General features: G+C 30.4%; 1 protein-coding gene across 1 annotated transcript; it reads right to left on the bottom strand.

The window, feature by feature from the left end:
• Positions 1 to 18,619: 18,619 nt before the first annotated feature.
• LOC106353458 (alkane hydroxylase MAH1-like) lies at positions 18,620 to 20,365 on the bottom strand. The gene has a single exon (XM_013793218.3). It carries the CDS (start codon positions 20,321 to 20,323, stop codon positions 18,833 to 18,835), a length of 1,491 nt encoding a protein of 496 aa, XP_013648672.2. The 5' UTR covers positions 20,324 to 20,365; the 3' UTR covers positions 18,620 to 18,832.
• Between the last annotated feature and the right edge of the window lie 375 nt (positions 20,366 to 20,740).

The following is a 20,740-nucleotide window of genomic DNA, read 5'->3' as shown; positions in this document are numbered from 1 at the left end:
TAGTTGGTTTCCTATATATAGCCGATCCCTAATACTATATTTGCGAAGTGATTTTGCCACATGTCCTCTATACAATCAATTTCACAAAACAAATATGACATGGCTACTGAAATTGATGACATTGCTTCTGGAAAAATATGACATAGATAATTTCATTTAATGTTGATTTATATTTTTGACAAACTTATTAAAATATGGTAATAATTGATAAATATTACATTTAATATTGATATTTCTTTTTGGTAAACTTTTTTTAAATAAGGTAATAGTTCATACATCATCTATAAAATAAATATCATATATAACATTTTAAATTTCGAAATATTATTATTTTTGTATAATTATACAATTGTTGTAAAAGAATGGGGAATTGTTTCTGTGTATTATTAATGAATCAATAGAGGTTCCTTATATAAGGATTACAAAGTATAGGAAAAGGAAATTATCCAAAACCTAATACAACATGAAATAGGAAAAGATCTAAAACTGATAAATGAAAACTTCCTAAGATCTAAAGTCGGCCGATCTCTCTCCTCTAGGGCCGCCGACTCTCTCTCCTCTTGGGCCACGGTTTGGCCTTGTCTTGGTCATGGTTATGGGCCATCCACATAATGATTTATAACACTCCCCTATGGATGCCATAACCATATGGGTTTGTATCATGCACGACGTTGCTTCATTAAAACCTCTCTAGGAAAACCAAAAACCCAAGGTGGGAAAAAATAGAAACCGTAGATAGGAAAAAGAGTACAACACATGACACTCCCCCTGATGAAGGCATCACTGAAGATCCTTCAACTGACGCATTCCTATCTGATGAACCAGCTTCCTGAACGTTGAGGTCGGCAGAGACTTAGTGAACAGATTGGCCGAATTGTCACTGGACCGAACCTGAACCACTTCAACTTCTTTAGCCTTCTGCAGGTCGTGGGTGAAGAAGAACTTAGGCAAGATGTGTTTTGTTCTATCTCCCTTAACGTATCCATCTTTGAGCTGAGCTATGCAAGCTGCATTGTCCTCATAGATGATCGTCGGTTCTTCCTTTTCCTTTCCCACGGCCAAGCCACTTTCCCTTAGGATATGGCCTGTCATGTTCCTCAACCACACAAGCTCTCGGCTTGCTTCATACATGGCTATGATCTCGGCATGATTAGATGATGTTGCCACTAAGGTTTGTTTCGTGGACCGCCAGCTTACTGCAGCCCCACCGTGTATAAACACGTAACCTGTCTGAGATCTAGAATTGTGTGGGTCAGATAAGTACCCAGCATCTGCATATCCGGCCAAGCTATCATCTGGTCGGCACGTATAGAACAAACCGAGATCGGTTGTTCCTTGCAGATATCTGAACAGATGTTTTATTCCATTCCAGTGCCTAAGTGTCGGACATGAACTGAATCTAGACAGTAAACTCACGGCAAAACTAATGTCCGGTCTAGTACGGCTAGCCAAATACATTAAGGCTCCAATGGCACTTAGGTAAGATATTTCCGGCCCGAGCATATCCTCGTCCGGCTTCTTTGGTCCGAATGGATCCTTCTCAAGGTCTAAGGACCTCACGACCATAGGACTCGACAAGGAATGAGCCTTGTCCATATTGAACTGCTTAAGTATCTTTTCTGTATATGTCTTTTGATGCACAAGGATTCCATTATCCACATACTCAAATTGCAGTCCCAAACAGAACATAGTTTTTCCTAAGTCTTTCATTTCGAATTCTTTCTTTAGACATTCGACCGTTTGGGAAATCTCTCCAGGGGTTCCAATCACATTCAGGTCGTCCACATAGACAGACATAATCACGAAGCCCTTGCTGTCAAATCTCTTTATAAAAATACATGGACTTATTGGATCATTCTTATAACCTTCTTTCATTAGGTACTCTGATAATCGGTTGTACCACATTCGACCTGATTGTTTCAAACCGTACAAGGCTTTATTCAGCTTAATGCAATGCTGTTCTCGAGAACCTTTCTTATTTTTGAGCTCAATACCCTCTGGAACTCTCATATGAATTTCATTATCCAGTGGACCGTACAGATACGCAGTTACTACATCCATTAGGCGCAGGTCAAGCTTTTGTTTCACGGCCAGACTGATCAAGTATCGTAATGTAGTTGCGTCCACCACAGGGGAATAAGTTTCCTCATAATCTATTCCTGGTCTATGTGAGAATCCTTGTGCTACAAGCCGTGCTTTGTATCTCACTACTTCTCCTTTCTCATATTTCTTTCTCACAAAGACCCATTTGTATCCCACTGGTTTGACATCTCTAGGTGTCACGGTTATAGGGCCAAAAATGCCTCTTTTCTTTAATGATTCTAACTCCACGTTTATAGCTTCTTTCCATTTGATCCAATCTGATCTTTGCATGCATTCATATATGGACGTGGGTTCCAGATCCTCATCCTTTTCCATGATCTCAAGTGCTACTTTATAAGCAAAAATATCATCGATGTCGATATCATTTCTGTTCCATTTCATTCCAGACATTATATAGTTTATAGAGATCCCTTGATTGTCCGGCCCTTGTGTCCCATGAAATTCAGCGTCCCGAACCCCATCATTTGGAACGGTCGGATCATTTGGTATGGCCGGCTCACTTGGCTCGACCGTCTGGGTCGGCTCGGCCGGTCCATCAATGTTCTGGACGGTTTCCTTGATGCTCTCGGATCCAGCACCTCTCTTGGACTTCCGAGGCTGTTTATCTTTGGAACCAATAGGTCTACCACGTTTGAGACGTTGGTTAGACTCTGTAGCCACTTGACCTTGTCCCTTCTGGACATCTATTCGTATTGGTGCATTACAAGCCGGGATATACTATTTTGTAACTCTATTCGGGTCAGCAAATGAATCTGGCAGTTGATTAGCTAGCTTTTGAAGATGTATAATCTTTTGGACTTCCATATCACATTCTTTAGTCCGAGGATCTTGCCAAGATATTGATGGTCGAGACCATTCGATTTCTTTGTTCAATTCTTTGCTCAACCGGCCGTTATCTCCCCCTAAAGTCGGATATGTGGACTCATCAAACTGTGAGTCTGCGTATCTGGCCTTAAACAAATCACCGGTTGTTGGCTCAAGATACTTTATAATGCTCGGGGAGTCATATCCTACGTATATTCCCATCCTCCTTTGTGGTCCCATTTTCGTTCTCTGTGGTGGAGCAATTGGAACGTAGACGACACATCCAAAAGTTTTGATGTGGGACACGTCTGGCTCATGACCCGTGAGTAACTGGGATGGCGAATATCTATGCTCACTAGATGGCCTGATGCGAATCAGTTCTGTTGCATGTAATATGGCATTTCCCCACGCTGATACCGGGAGCTGAGACCGCATGAGCAATGGTCTGGCTATCAGCTGGATACGTTTAATGAATGATTTGGCCAAGCCGTTCTGCGTATCTACATGTGCCACAGAGTGTTCTACATTTACCCCCATGGACATACAGTAGTCATTAAACGTCTGGGACGTAAACTCACCAGCATTGTCTAGACGTATAGTCTTTAAAGGAAAGTCTGGAAAGTGTGCTCTCAGTCTTATTATCTGAGCAAGTAGGCGTGCAAATGCCAAATTTCGTGTGGACAGTAGACAGACATGCAACCATCTGGTCGATGCATCAATCAGGACCATGAAATACCGAAACGTCCCACTAGGTGGGTGTATTGGTCCGCATATGTCTCCCTGAATTCTTTCCAGAAAATTTATAATCTCTTTATTAACTTTGGCTGGTGATGGCCTAGTTATGAGTTTCCCTTGTGCACATGCTGCACATGTGAGATTGTATGGGACAACTCCTTTGAACGTGTGCCCTTGTGAATTCATCATCAACTTTCGCATCATGTTAGTACCGAGATGGCCAAGCCGGTTATGCCATAGAGTGAAATTATCGCAGGCATTAGCCTCGATCATACTAACCTTTTGCATAGTATAGGCCAGTAGACATTGCAGGTAAGGTTTCTAGGATCCTTTTATAGCCTTTGGTGGTCGAAATTATGTTAAGGAATTCTTTATTTCCTTCTTCCCATGTTTCAAGATGGAACCGTTTAATCTTATGTCTTTGAAACTTAATAGGCTCCTTTTAGAGCTTGGGGAATACAAGGCATTTTTATTCTCTAGATGAGTGCCCTTAGGCATCAATACATAAGCCTGGCCGTGACCTTCAATCAGGCCGGCTACACCTGCAATGGTGTGTACGTTTGCACTTTGCATTGTGAGATTTAAGAAATATCTTTTATCTCTAAGAATTGTATGACTTGTGCCACTATCCACCACGAGTATGCTCATTTCGTCATTCATTTCTATAAATAATATTTCATTTCTCAGAGACTTCAAAACTTTTCATTTTATTAAAGTTTGCAGAACACCAAAAATAAAAAGCACCAAATCAATCATAAAACAATCATAAAGCAATAAAACAAGTCGTATCGAAAATTTTAGTCTTTGAGACAATCAGAAGTCTCAAAATCCATAAGGTCGTCATTTGCAACATCAGATTCTTTATCAGCCTCATAACCGGAATCATGAACCATATGAGCCTCCGGGTTCTTGTCCTTAAGACTCTCTTGGTAGAGCTCACATAAGTGCTTAGGAATTCTACAATTCTTGGCCCAATGGTTGCTCATCCCACATCTGTGACAAACGGATTTGGTCGAGTAAGACGGTTTGGATATACCACCTCGACCTCGTCCATATCCACCTCGGCCACGGCCGGGATTGGAACCACGACCACGGTTATTGTGGTTTCCTTTCCGGCTGGCCAAGTGTCTATCTCGACTATTCGAGTAATTGTCACGGTTCCTGTATCCACCACGGCCTTTGCCATGTGATCTCTTATCATTCTGGATATAATTGCACTCGTTGGGATTTTTCTTTTCAACTCCATTGGCCTCTGGTAACGGGGCAGATCCGGCAGGTCTAGCTTCACTGTTCTTCATCAGGAGCTCATTGTTTGCCTCATCCAGAAGCAGGCACGAGATCAGATCAGTGTATGTGGTCAAGCCTTTCATTCAGTACTGCTGCTGCAGGATTATGTTTGAGGAATGAAACGTAGAGAATGTTTTCTCGAGCAACTCTTCTTCGGTTACTACTTCACCACAAAGTCTCAGCATCGAAACAGTCTTAAACAAGACCGAATTGTACTCATCCACTGACTTATAATCCATGAATCTTAGATTATTCTAGTCATTTCTAGCTTTTGGGAGTAACACCGTTTTCTGGTGATCATATCTATGCTGTAAAGCATCCCAAAGCTCTAGTGGATTTTCCATCGTAATGTACTGATCTTTTAGACCTTCAATGAGGTGATGGCGTATAATACTTATAGCTTTGTACCGATTCTTATCGGTCTCATTGTTGTCCTTGATGATTGTATCACCAAGACCTTTTGACCTTAAGCTGATCTTTGTATCTAGCGCCCACTGTAAGTAGCTATCTCCAAAGAGATTAAGGGCTGCGTAGTCTCTATTTGAGATTTCCGACATCTGTATCACATTATCATTTCAATTTAGGTTCACAATGTGATCATGTGGCCGCATGGTATAACAAGCTCGGCCACAAACTTGTCTTACGCATCTATGAAAAACAATCAATCTAATCGACCATGGTACGAACAAACAAGCCGCACGGCTATGTAGTCAAGCAATAGGATCAGACATGTAAATCTAAATTGACCATGGTGCGAACAATCCTAATATTTGATTCTACATGTACCAGGGAGATTAATGCCACACGGCCATATGAATTTAAATGCAATCAGATTCGAATTCGTATGTTTTCTACATGCTGGTCGATTTCATTAATGTGAATGCAATCCAATTCAAATTCATATGTAATGCAAACAACCTTAGCAATTGATTTATGAATTTAGGGTTTCAATTTTAAAACTAAGGCTGCCGGTTTAATTAAAGGTTTCAAGGCCTTTAGGATTCAAGTTCTAGATTAGATTACTTCAATCAATTAATCTAACAGTCCCAAAACCTCAAACATCAAACATTCAATCAATAAAAATCAAATTCAGTCCTTTAGGGTTTAGGGTTTCGATTCCTAAATTAGGGTTTCTCAAAATCAAATCAGGAACAATCAATTCAAGTTCTAATGGAATCGATTTCTATCTTTCTAGTTAGGAGATTGCCGATTTCTAATCTTGTAGGTTTTTAGGGTTTTGATCAAGATCAAAGTTTCCATATTTATGGAATAGGGTTTCTGATCAATCTAGGTTCTCAGATTAAGTTATACCTTTGTTTGTAGGGGATTTAGAACCGGACCACCTTTAGAGAGAGAGAGAGAGAGAACCGATAGGATGCACGCGGGTCGCGGATGGGACGATCGCGGGCTGGACGTGTCTCGGCTGCGAGCTGCGCGGGGATCGGGTCGTCTCGGGTCGATCGCGTCTCGGGTGTGGATGCAAGCTGGACGGGTTCTTCTGAGTTGGAAAGTGATCTGAGAACTTCTGGGATTCAAGAGGGATCAATTGAGTTCTTGAATGAATTAAGAACAAGATTATGGTTTAGGGTTGTGGTCGCCGGTTTTGGTTTTTAGGGTTAGAGGTTTCGATTTGTCTCAGGGATCTAGAGACGATCGTGCTGATAACGTGTTGTAAAAGAATGGAGAATTGTTTCTGTGTATTATTAATGAATCAATAGAGGTTCCTTATATAAGGATTACAAAGTATAGGAAAAATGAAATTATCCAAAACCTAATACAACATGAAATAGGAAAAGATCTAAAACGGATAAATGGAAACTTCCTAAGATCTAAAGTCGGCTGATCTCTCTCCTCTTGGGCCGCCGACTCTCTGTCCTCTTGGGCCACGGTTTGGTCTTGTCTTAGTCATGGTTATGGGTCATCCACATAATGATTTATAACAACAATTTGTATTACTAAAGTTTTCAAAAATTTATACAATTTTTTGAAAATTTAAATATCTAATCGTAAGATCATTAGTTTTTTATATACCTACAAATTTTATAAATATTGTTTAGGCTAAATTTTTGATAATTATACAATGTTATATCATTTTATTAGTTTTATACAAATTAATTTAATATATATCAAATCTATATTAAATATTAGTAAGAAAATAGTAAAATCTATAATATTTAATAAAATTTATTTTTAAATATAAGTTAGATTTTAAAAAAATTTTACTGCACATGGTGCAGGAAAACACCTAGTTTTCAATTAAATGCAGAATGTTGGTGGGAAAATTGTGGCTGGCTGACCTGACTCAACTGACAGGGATCGGACCGAACCTCTCAAACTCATTTACATTTTTGCCTTGAACATAACGTATAATTCAAAATTCATAGCTAACTAATCGGTACTAACAGTATATCTAATTAAATTGAAGCTTTTATTTCGGCTAGGTTGATAACAGTTGTGAAACAATAGTACAACATTTGTCTAAAATTAGAAATAAATGTGGAAAATACCCCATTAATGTCTTAACTTTTTAAAACATAAGACACAATAATACTTTTATTTATAAAGTTATTTAAATAATTTTCAAAAAAATATTTTAATTTCAAGTTGACAAAAATAATTTCAAGAAAAAAAATTATTTGACCTAATTTTTATAACAAACTTAGAATTAATTTAATATAATAAATGATTAAATAACGATTATTATAAATCTAATCATATCGATAGAATTATATCTAACAATAACGCAATTTCTATTTTTTACTGAACCAACATGAAAATCTATCTCGCTTCCCAAAATTTAAATCTAGAATAAATCAAAAGAAACATATTAAGCTTATAATATACTAGTTTTGGCCCCATACTACGCATGGAAATATTGTTTTGTTACAAAAATACCAAATTTCAGCTTTATATAACTTGTATAATATAACTTGATTTATCTGAAAGAGATGAATATACATAAACAACCCATTAACACACATCTATTATTTGATTAACCACAAACATTCTGAGTTATTTCGATTGTGTAAGCTATATGAACTAAAAAGCCAGAACTTTTTATCATCACCATTCAAAATAAGCATATTCAAGCAAATTGAGAACTTTTTAATCAATTTTGAAAAGTTGATGGACTTGTTTTGTTAACGTTTATATATTTCACCATGCCAGATGTAGCTTTTGCCTATTTCTATAAAAGTGAAAAAAGAAAATGCTATATGTAAATTAGAAGAGTAAAAAGTTTAAGAAAAAAAAGAAATTTATGATTGAAGTTCAAAAAAAAAGAAGATATTTATGATTGAACATAAAGAGTTTCGGCATTTTTAAAATTACCAACCTCACATTCATCAGCAAACTTTAGAGTACGCACAACCACCCGTCCACTACAGATTTTTGTTTTCTTCTAAGACTATTGTTGCCACCGTTTATCCAGAGAGTATGTCAATATGGATCCAGTATTGTAGAGTCAATAGTATTAATACGCTCTTTAGAGAGAATTAGGGACTGTTACAAAGAATTTAGGAATCAAAGTTTATGAAAGCAAGTTGAGTTGGATTAAGTTACTGGTATTGTGAGTTAAATCTTTAACTAAAAAGAAATATTAACTGTTCCAAAATCATGAGAATGAGATCATGGGTGTAGGTATGAAAAATATTAGGGATTTTTAATTTACAAAAAAAAATAAAAGCAGTTAAAAGATAAATCAGCAAAACTCACGAAACAAATTGTTGCTATTTAAATTCTTTTATTTTTACTTTTTTCTTAAATTTGTAAAACAAATGCCATGTGTCAGATTTTTATTTGATAAGTGACTTGTGATTTAGTATATAAATGATTTGCTATATGTCATCTATACAATCAATTTCACAAAACAAATATGACATGACTACTGAAATTGATGACATGGCTTCCGGAAAAATATGACATCGATAATTTCATTTAATGTTTATTTATATTTTTAGCAAACTTATTAAAATATGGTAATAATTGATATATATATTACATTTAATATTGATATTTCTTTTTTGTAAACTTTTTTTAAATATGGTAATAGTTCATAAATCATCTATAAAATAAATATATTCATATATAACATTTTAAATTTTGAAATATTACTATTTTTGTATAATTATACAATTTGTATTACTAAAGCTTTCAAAAATTTTTACAATTTTAAAAAAAATTAAATATCTAATCGTAAGATCATTTGTTTTTTATATACCTACAAATTTTATAAATATTGTTTAGGCTAAATTTTTGATAATTATACAATGTTATATCATTTTATTAGTTTTATAAAAATTGATTTAATATATATCAAATCTATATTTAATATTAGTAAGAAAATAGTAAAATTTATAATATTTAATAAAATTTATTTTTAAATATAAGTTAGATTTAAAAAATTCTTTACTGCACATGGTGCAAGAAAACACCTAGTATTCAATTAAATGCAGAATGTTGGTGGGAAAATTGTGGCTGGCTGACCTGACTCAACTGACAGGGATCGGACCGAACCTCTCAAACTCATTTACATTTTTGCCTTGAACATAACGTATAATTCAAAATTTATAGCTAACTAATCGGTACTATCAGTATATCTAATTAAATTGAAGCTTTTATTTCGGCTAGGGTGGTAGCAGTTGTGAAACAATAGTACAACATTTGTCTAAAATTAGAAATAAATGTGGAAAATACCCCATTAATGTCTTAACTTTTTAAAACATAAGACACAATAATACTTTTATTTATAAAGTTATTTAAATAATTTTCAAAAAAATGTTTTAATTTCAAGTTGACAAAAATAATTTCAAGAAAAAAATTATTTGACCTAATTCTTATAACAAACTAAGAATTAATTTAATATAATAAATGATTAAATAACGATTATTATAAATCTAATCATATCGATAGAATTTTATCTAACAATAAGAAGCCTCCAGCTGGAGCAGCTTCCAAGATGGCCAAGAAAGCATGGATGGCATAGGTTAAGATAATAAGAGCTCTGGATGCAGTATTTCCTCTTTAAATAATGCTAACACATCAGTGTTTCTTTACAATTTTAGTTTTGTTTTCCCCCTCTGGAGCTATGTTTGGTTCGGACAATCTTTATAAAATTTAAGTTTTTTTTTAAAACAAAATCTGTCTAAGTTTAAATTAGTCGATATATTTCTCATGTCATTTAACTACTCAGGATTAGTTTTTTTGTTTGTTTTTTTGTCTAGGATCCATTACTTAGGATTAGTTTAAAGTACGCGACACTCAAATTCTACTTCAAATAAAAAGGGGTTTAAGGGTCAACTATCAGATAACATAATACTATCTAAGTACCTGTCCTAGCGATGTTTTAATCTTTCTCTAATTTAAACTATTTTTTCATGTCATGTAATCACTAAGGTTCAATATATATATGCAACACTCAAATTCAACTTTTAGAAAGAAGGTCAACTATAAAATAACATAATGGTATATAAATACGTGTCTGGACGAACTTAGACAATCTGTATAAGTTTAAAATTAATTAGAAAAATAGCCATATACAACCAGTACGAGTTGGAGAACCAATGGCTAAGAAGAACAAAATAAACTCTTTCGATTATTATAAAGCTTAAACAAACACTTTAAGATACGAATTGTGTATACAATTCGTGACGCAACAAGTAAATGAAACTCTTAGTGTGATACATTATGGTAGACTGGTTGTGTGATCCATAAATAATCGATAACCAATAAAAAAATTAGAAAACAAACAAAAGGTGCCACATACATGATGCTCAAATACAGGAAAATACAAATATACACACAGAACGTAGGTCTAATGTAGTATACGACAAAATCCATCGTACATAATACGCCAGACCGACTTATCCTCAAACATCATCATATTGGTATTGAGCTGTCTTGAACAAGATTAACATGAAAGCTCTATGAATTGAAACAAGAAATCAAACCCAAATACCACTCTTTACGAGTCCACAACAAAATAAACTCCAAGTGACCCCCAAATATGAGCTAAACATCTTTAAAAACAACTAACATCAAGACAATTCTAATCCAACTCTACAAAATATATACAACCACTAGGAGAAGCAAAATAAAACATACCACCAAGGCCGTCCCAGATTATAGTAAGACCCTGTTCAAAAAAAATATTGACTATATATTTAACAATGTAATGAAATAATTTTAAGAATTAATAGTTTTATCTATAAATATTTGAGGTTTCTCTTCGAATTATAAACTATAAATTTAATAATACATAAAATTTTAAACCAAATTTATGTATTGGTTTTAAAAAAAATTCATAATATTTTTATTTTAGTTTTAGACTTGAACTTCGCTCAAGTGTTCCACTAGCACACGTTATTAAACGACCATGCATACCACCTATATTTTTCTTCCAATCAAACAATCCACCCCAAACATAATTACATACAAAAAGACATTAACATACAATATCACCTCCATTAGTAGTCATAACACACAAACAACAAAATCAAACAACAATTCTCATAGATCAATGAAAATTAAAAACATTGAATCTAATATATTTTCCTCTTTTAAAACTTGTACGTCACGAATTCCAAAAAAAAAATCTTGAACACAAATCTAATAGCGATATGAAAAAAAAATATATATATATATATATATATATAATTTAACTTACTGAATTAAAGACATAATACAAAACAATTTAACAAAAAAACATCAATGAAATATTCTAAAAATTTTACAGCCCAAAAATAAAAATAAAACATAGCTCTACTAAAATAATCTACACAATCGTTTTAAAAAAAAAGTAATAACAAAAATAATGATTTATACATAATATATGCCCAAAAATTTGAAAACAAAAAAAATAAATATAAAAAGAATATTTTATATACAATATTATAATTTTATATATCACAAGTAAATTATATCCCGTCCATAGGACGGGTCGACCCTAGTTACTTATAAATAATACAAATAACACCACCTTATAAATAGTACGTTAGATGATATTTGCACCGACACATATCTATACTTGTAACCCAATTAACAAAGCTTTTTTTCCAACGAGAATATTTAAATGAAGTTTTTCATCTAATTTATTAAAATTGAAGTACAAATATAAATTAACCCTTAAAATAACCTTTTAATTACACCTAATGCCATTTCCATTTTTCATTTTAACCATAATTAATTTTAATAAATGAACTTACAAAAACAACATAACAAATATCAGTTTCCTTCAAAATTATATTTGTTACACTAAATTCCCTAGTATTATGCTAACGTCAATCTTTCATTTCCTAAAATAAAAATATTGCAATATTTTTCAAAACAAAATTAATGGTGTCAAACATTAAGCCATTTAATATCCTTTGGATTTCATTTCTCCATGTGGTCAAGCGAATAATTAAACCAAAACGTAAATATATCTTTTTTGTTTAGACATATCATTGTTCAGTTGATACCTTGAAATCATTTGAAACGTGTTTAACATTTAGCCATCTTTTCCACTTAGCATAAATGTTTTTAATATAAATCTTAACATATGTACTGATAAATTTTAGTTATTTCTTATTGTTATTAATAGATTTAGATATCATACATCTACTATTATTTACATAGTTAATCGGTTCATACGTAAATTTGAGGTCATTGGAAATGTTTCAAAAAAACCAACCATTTTTTTTAGTTAAATACATGTATATATAATTATATAGTTATCAACCACTGTTATTTCTTGGTTTATATATCATACATATATCAGTTTGTATACATCATACAAATGTCAGTATTGATATTTATATACTATTGTTTATACAAAAATATATATTATCTTATTGCAAATGGACATGTATAAAATTATACTGTCAAGTATATTAGTGTAAAAATACTAAAAATTCATTTATGATGCACTAACTAAATATTTTAAATTGAGATATAAATAATATCACATTTACACTAGAGTTAATGGCAAATTTGGCTAGAAATAATCACTAAGTAGATCTCAATCCGCGCAACCACGCAGGTTTTTGTTTTCATTTATTTTTATATAAATATTTTGTTTTCAATTATAAATTGGTATATATTATAATATATGTGTCTATCAATTTTTAAAACATAATAAGTGTAAAGTATATTTTTTCAATGAATAGATTGTTTTAACCTTTCACATGTATTTGTATCTTCTTCTATATATATATTTTCGGATTATTATTTCATTATTAAAATCGTAACTATATATATAGAAATTAGTAAAATATTGTTTTATTGTCATATTCAAATATATTGTAACATTTCACAAATTTAGAAAGTGTTTTAAAAATTAAACTTTTCGCTTCATAGATTTATATTATCGAGTAAATAATTAAATATTTAGTTTTTGTTTAATTTTTAGAATAAACTATATAGTTTAAAAAAAATTCTTTGGTTTAAGGTAATAAAGATCAATCATTGTTAGATAATATGATTTTTTATTTTAAAAAAAAAATCTTTATAATTTTAAAAGATAACATCGACAAATATTTAAATATTTAACATATGGAGGTATTGTATTACAACATTAAATTATATCTATTAAATTTATATTATCTATAAATCCAATGGATCTTATATTCTTTAAATCCAATTATTGATAACCCAATAAAAATTTCTGGTAGGCCCAAAATTTTAATGATAAGATTAGAGATAATTAAATGTAACATAACTTTCTAGGAATAAGTCCATTAGGTCCATTTTTAGATATATAAGATCTTGGATTCTTGATCAAAGGTAAATGAACAACCAAAATCTAAATTATTCCACCAAATTAGCATATCCAATATATAAGTGAATAAAACATAAAATGTCTCAATAATAATTTAAAAAAAAACATATAATATAAGAGATTTTGTTTAATTATTTTTAGGAGATAATTAAATGTTTCATATTTAAAAAAACACAATCTTCATATCTTATCATTTTTTATTATTACTCATAAATTTCCTTTATTTTAAGACTTTAAACCAATTATGTTTTGTGTAAATGTTGCAAATGTTATAAGTTTATATTTGGGTATATAAAACAAATTTTCATCCATATAAAAGAGAATAATATATTTGATTACTTTTCTACAAAATCTGTATATTTTTAAAATATTATTTTGCTTACTTGAATATCCAAAAGACATAAAAACAACCAATACTACTTATATATAAATCTTTAAAACTGCAATCAATCGTAAATTTTGATTATAAAAAATGGAAACACCCGTGCGGACGGGTCAAACTCTAGTTATTATTAAACAAAATCAAATGAGAGAAGCCAAGAGATATAGATCTCTACTTATGAACTTTGAGAACTTCCCTATATTACACTTGTATCTTTGCCATTGGTCTAATCTTTTTATATTTAATTTAATTAAATTAGTTAATTAATTATAATATATGTTTTATACATGCTAGAGTAAAAAGTTTCCAGTATATTTTACTATATAATAAAAGTATTCTGGTTGACAAAAAATAAAATAAAAATACCATGTTTTAGTGTAATTTATAAAATAGTGTCATCAGAGACAGTCTTGCATATTGTAAAAAGTTTTTTACTGTCAGGGTTACCCTAAGAGTCATATCTTCTTAGTGACTGTGACACTAAGACCATGTTTCATACGGAGAACATAGAAGGGATTGTTTCATTCTTGTGACCTTCAGTGACCTTAAAGTCATAGTTTTATATTATATCCACAGCTACTAATACAATCTCCATCTGCCAGAGATCAAATGTTTACCCACGCAATTAAGCTCTCCCACCAGCATTAAAAGCCAAGATCTTGTATGAAGGTTCATGTCAGAGATTTCCACTTTCCATCTCTCTGGTTTAAAATCCAATGCGTCTTCTCCCCGTATAGATCTTATTCTTCCTAATATGCATAAGCATAAATACATATCACGATCTTTGAATCTGCTTCAACTTTGTGCCCGCGTGGAAGTAGATCTGGCTTTGAAGTAGATCTCACTGTTTCCAATTATTATTTTCGAAGATTTTAGTTTATCATATTGTATTACATCATCTGAAAAATCTCAAATGATGTTCTCATGAAGGAGAGTTAGCAATCATATTTTTCTTTAGCCATATTTTTTCTATTGGATCTATTCTATTAAAATACAAGTCACAACTTCATTTCATGTATGAAATTCTTGGTTGGATCATTATTTATAAAGTTTCTCAAATGTACATAACTTCATTATAATATCTTTTAATATATTTATTTTTATTTAAAATAAAATAGTTGTTATTTAAGAAAATTCTAATAAAATCTTTTAAAAATATTTTCAGATGCAATTTAAAATTTAGTTCCAAAAATTAATTAATTTGAATTTTAGTTATCATAAAATATAATAAGAAAATTTAAATTTAATTTACTTTTGATTTATAAATGAAAATTAAAAATTATATAAAATATTTTAATGATACTAACAACTCCAAATTATTACTTTTCAAAAAAACATTTTACAAATATTTTAAAAAGAAGTTACAACTTCATTCCATGTATGATATTTTAAGTTGGACCATTGTTTAGAAAGTTTATCAAATGTACATAACTTCATTATAATATCTTTTAATGTATTTATTTTGATTTAAAATAAAACAAATATTTATTTAAGAAAATTCTAACAAAATCTTTTAAAAATTTTTTTAGTTGCAATTTGAAATGTATTTCCTAAAATTCATTAATTTAAATTTTAGTTATCATAAATATAATCAGATATTTAAATTTAATTTAGCTTTGATTTATAAACGAAAGTTAGAAATTATATAAAATATTTTACTGATAATAACAACTCAAAATTATTAATTTTCAAAATACATTTTACAAATATTTTTTGAAAACAATTGTTGGAAAGCAATACCCATTTCTATTTAAATTTAAAAATAAAAATATCTTATTTATTAAACACATAAATCATGACTTATTATTTTAATTTAAACTATCTCTTAGAGGTCATACCTTTAAATGCTTCTATGTCAATAATTTTTAACACAAGTCTAGTATTCTTATTAATGGTTAAATTTAAATTTACACCCCCTACATAGATGAAAAAATTAACTTCTTTATATATCGTATATATAAATCTTTAGTCAATTATTATTAAAGCGTTTATATATTCCATTACGTTAAAAACCTTTTCATTTTAATATTTAAAAGCTATACCAAATTAGTTTATTAATCACTATATACAAAGCTTGGCCACACATGAGGTTCCTTTATCATTGCGATCAGTTTAATGTTACAGTATATAACATAATTCCAACAACTTTTAATTTTACTTTATATTTGATATTATTTTCAAATTTACCTTTAAACTATTATCATTTTCATAAATATCTTAAATTTATTATTAAAAGACAAAGTAAACCCTCCCAATACATTTATAAATATATAAGTGTTAGTTACAAAAGCTTATAAACTCAACTTCACTACCTAAATAATAAAACCAAAACAATAATCGTTAAACCCTAAACTCAATTATCAGGATATCTTTAATTGAGTTTTTTTAAAAAAAAAATGCTATCCAACTTGGTGTACTTCAAGCAATTTCTCAAATATGATCTTGACTACAAAATTATTTTGCAAGTACAAAATATTATAGTTTTTTTTAAAATAATTTTTGTTGTTTTTAATAGTATCCCAAAAAAAAACTCAACTCTATTTATATAGGTTCAGTTTAATTTAATCTCCATATATATTTCAAATTTTAGAAACAAAACATAAAATTATGTAAAATAGTATTGTTACATAATAATGTTTACAAAATAAAAATTTATGTTATATAATTTAGAATATTTTATTATAGAAAGAATAAAACCAGAATATAGTTTTCTCTTAAGATTTTTGACAAGATAACAACTTACGCGATTTAGAAAATATTTGTATAATAGACACATAAAAGTAGTATTATAAATATTAGATATGAATGTTTATGTTGATGTCAAAAAAAACATTTTTAGATATGGATGTTTATTATAGAGATTATCTTATAGATTAATATTCTAAATAAACTTGAATCTGAAGATTTGTTTATTCTTTTTTCAAAAAAAAAAAAAGATTTGTTTATTCTCTAAGATATTGTATCCCTATATATATTAATTAACTAGTGATGGTTCATACCTTGTACAGACTAATATATGTATACCAAATTATTTAAAATTCTAATGTTTATTTTTATAAAAATTTAAATTGTTAAATTAAATACAAATGTTAAATTAATATTATAATATTGTAATAGTTACTTGGATCAATATTTTCAATAAGAATAAAAAACTGGCTATAGTGTTAGTAAGTAAAACCATAAACTAAGGACATCTCCAACCTTACTCTATTTTTGACTCCAAACTTCATTTTGGAGTAAAATCTTCGACAATCCCACTCCATTTTGGAGTTGATTTTTTTTTTTATGAAATGGTCCTTTTAATTTTGAATATTCTTTTCGCATTTAAATATTATTTAAAATAATACAATAACATGAAAATAAATATAATACTCCACAAAATATTATTTAATAGTTTTACATAAAAGATGCATAAACTAATAAAATCAAAACTAAACATAAATAATCTATAATATAATGTAATATAATATAATATAATACAAATAAGTGATTTAATAATTCTGTAAACTGTTTTTGGAATCGGTGAAGTATCGTTCAAACGGAATAGATGAATTTCTATATCTTGTGGGTCAATATTTCGATTGATAACATTTGCCCTTGTTAAGCTTAATATATGCACAAACATTTGGATCAAGTATATAATTTAAATTACAAAAACAATTGTTATATTCTTTATGTTCTTCTAATGCATAATTTTGTTTTTGAATTAGAAAAATTGCATATGATGAAAATTACATCAATTGAAATTGGAGGAAAAACTCTAACTGTATTTTCATTAATAAATATTTAATTTAAATAAAATATATTTTTATGAAAATTTTGTAAATATAAAACAGTCTGGTTAATTGTTAAATTTTTATAAGTTGAAGGTATTACTAACAATTATTAACTAATTAAAAAGGAATCATTTGTGAATATATTTTTAGAGTAAAAAAATGGAATAATACATTGGAGTAAAAATCAATTCCATTTTGGAGTTACACCATTTTGAAGTAAAAAAATGAGTAATACATTGGAGATGCTCTAAATATAAGATATATAATTATGATATTATTGTTAATATGTATTTATTAATTAAATGTCATAAATGTCATGTAATTATATATATTAAAATAGTTTAAAAAAATAATAGTATATATATATATCGGTTGAATAGGTTAATGTTTATTAATTATCTTAAATATTATATATATATATTAAAATAAAAATATTAATTAAACTAATAACTTATCCTAAAATCATGAAAATGATAAGTAAGTAAATTCATTTATCAAATAATAATATATAGATCATGAAATAAAAAATACAATTTTTTCTCTTCTTTTATTCACAACATATTTCTCATTCCTATAAGTTTTGTTCATCTTGATTTTTTTATCTTCATTTTCTTTAAATGGTCACGAGTTTCAGCCTAAAAGTATAGCAAAATGGAGTGAAACGAATTTAAAATATATATGTACTCAACTTATTTGGTAATATTCAATAATAAAAAGTTACAATTTGTTTTTCTTTTCTTTTTTTTAAACTGAAATTTTTATTTTTCTTAAATAATATTTACGGGGAACAAACATTTAATAGAATGAATAGCGACACACTTTAAAATAATACAAATAGCGACACACATATAAATAATACAAATAGGCAATAGCACAACAATTATAGAATATACTTTAAATAATATCTGCGCCTAACAAAAACTTATTAATACAAAAAAAAAAAAAAAAAAAAAAACTTATTAATACCTGTAACCCAATTATCAAGAAGAATCACATCTTCTTAGTGACAGTGACATTAAGACCATGTTTCATACGGAGAACGATAGAAGGGACTGCTTCAATCTTGTGACCTTCAGTGACCTTAAAGTCATAGTTTTGTATGATCTCCACAGCTACTATCTTCATCTGCAGGAGAGCCAAATGTTTACCCAAGCAAGCCCTCGGACCAGCATTAAAAGCCATGAACTTGTATGAAGGTTCATGTTTTAGCTCTCCACTTTTTGAAATCCATCTCTCTGGTTTAAAATCGAATGCGTCTTCTCCCCATATAGATCTCATTCTTCCCAATGCATAAATACATATCACGATTTTTGAATTCGCTTCAACTTTGTGCCCGCTTGGAAGTACATCTGGCTTTGCAGGAGACTTATGGTTAAAGGGAAGTGGTGGGTAGAGTCTCATTGTTTCGGATAATGCAGCATGTAGATACACGAGCTTCTCTAGATCTGTAGGATCATACTTAGTGTTGATCTCTTTCCGGATCTTGGACAAAACTTGAGGATGCATAGAGAGAAGCCAGAAGAACCAAGTGAGAGCTGAGCTTGTGGTGTCCCTTCCCGACAACACTAGACTGAAAGCAACATCTCTTATAAACGTATCGTTACTTGGTTTCAAGAGCCTATATTTGGTCGTGTCCACATTCATATAGTATGTTAACGCGTCCGCTGATTGCTTGCTTTCCCCGCGACTTAACTCCTCTCTTCTTGTGGAGATGATCTTCGCAAACATACGGTTGACAGTCACCAAAGAAGACCTCATCTTCCTCTCTAGTCCAATACCCAACCAGTTTTGAAGCCTCCACAAGATGACCGGTTTGAAATGTCTATAATAGATCGCTTCTTCACCAGTTTCCGCAGCTTCACCGAACTCCACTTCGGGCATCTCGATGGATAGCGACATTGGGTCGTAACCAGTCATCAAAATCGAAGAAGTGTCAAACATGAATCTTTTGAACACATCTTGTAAGTCTATAACAATTTTTTCATGAGCAGCATTATCAAGAAAAGGAACAAGACCTTCCTTTAACTTACTTGTATTGCTACTTACTGACAGCTCCAGGAAATCTGGATGGTGAAAGATGGCATGATTTGACTTCCTCAGATCCTCCCACAGCTCTAGATCAACACTTAAGATTCCGTCTCCCAAAACATCGAAGATCTTCTTGAACTCTGGTCCTTTGGGGTAATTCCCAAAGTTTAAGCTTAGTATGTGATGGATATTCCTTGGGTCGGCAGTGAATAGCATGTCCGTTCCACTAAGCCATGGGCCTTTGAAGAAAAAAGTTAGGTTGGAGGCCTCAAGAACTTCGAACGTCCAGTCGAAGATACGAGGGATATGGGGGAGCATTCCTGGAAGCATCCCGAGGACAGGCCAGTTTTTGAGAATAGGCTGGCCGGGAGATTTCTTGTGGAGGAAGAAATGTTTGAATACAAGGAAAAAAAGGAACGCTACGAAAACTTCAGGTAAGCCTATCATCGCCATTTTTAAACAAATGTATTTATGAGTATGGATACAAAAATCTTAGTTTAGTTGGTTTCCTATATATAGCCGATCCCAATACTATATTTGCGAAGTGATTTTGCCACATGTCCTCTATACAATCAATTTTACAAAACAAATATGACATGGCTACTGAAATTGATGACATGGCTTCCGGAAAAATATGACATTGATAATTTCATTTAATGTTGATTTATATTTTTGGCAAACTTATTAAAATATGGTAATAATTGATAAATATTACATTTAATATTGATATTTCTTTTTGGTAAACTTTTTTTAAATAAGATAATAGTTCATACATCATCTATAAAATAAATATATTCATATATAACATTTTAAATTTCGAAATATTATTATTTTTGTATAATTATACAATTTGTATTACTAAAGCTTTCA

This window comes from Brassica napus, chromosome C9 (genome assembly GCF_020379485.1).
Source record: "Brassica napus cultivar Da-Ae chromosome C9, Da-Ae, whole genome shotgun sequence".
Lineage (NCBI taxonomy): Eukaryota > Viridiplantae > Streptophyta > Magnoliopsida > Brassicales > Brassicaceae > Brassica > Brassica napus.
This window is presented reverse-complemented; position numbering and strand designations above follow the sequence as displayed.

Excerpts from the sequence above, each read along its gene's own strand:
- LOC106353458 (XM_013793218.3), bottom strand. The coding sequence starts at position 20,323 with ATGGCGATGATAGGCTTACCTGAAGTTTTCGTAGCGTTCCTTTTTTTC.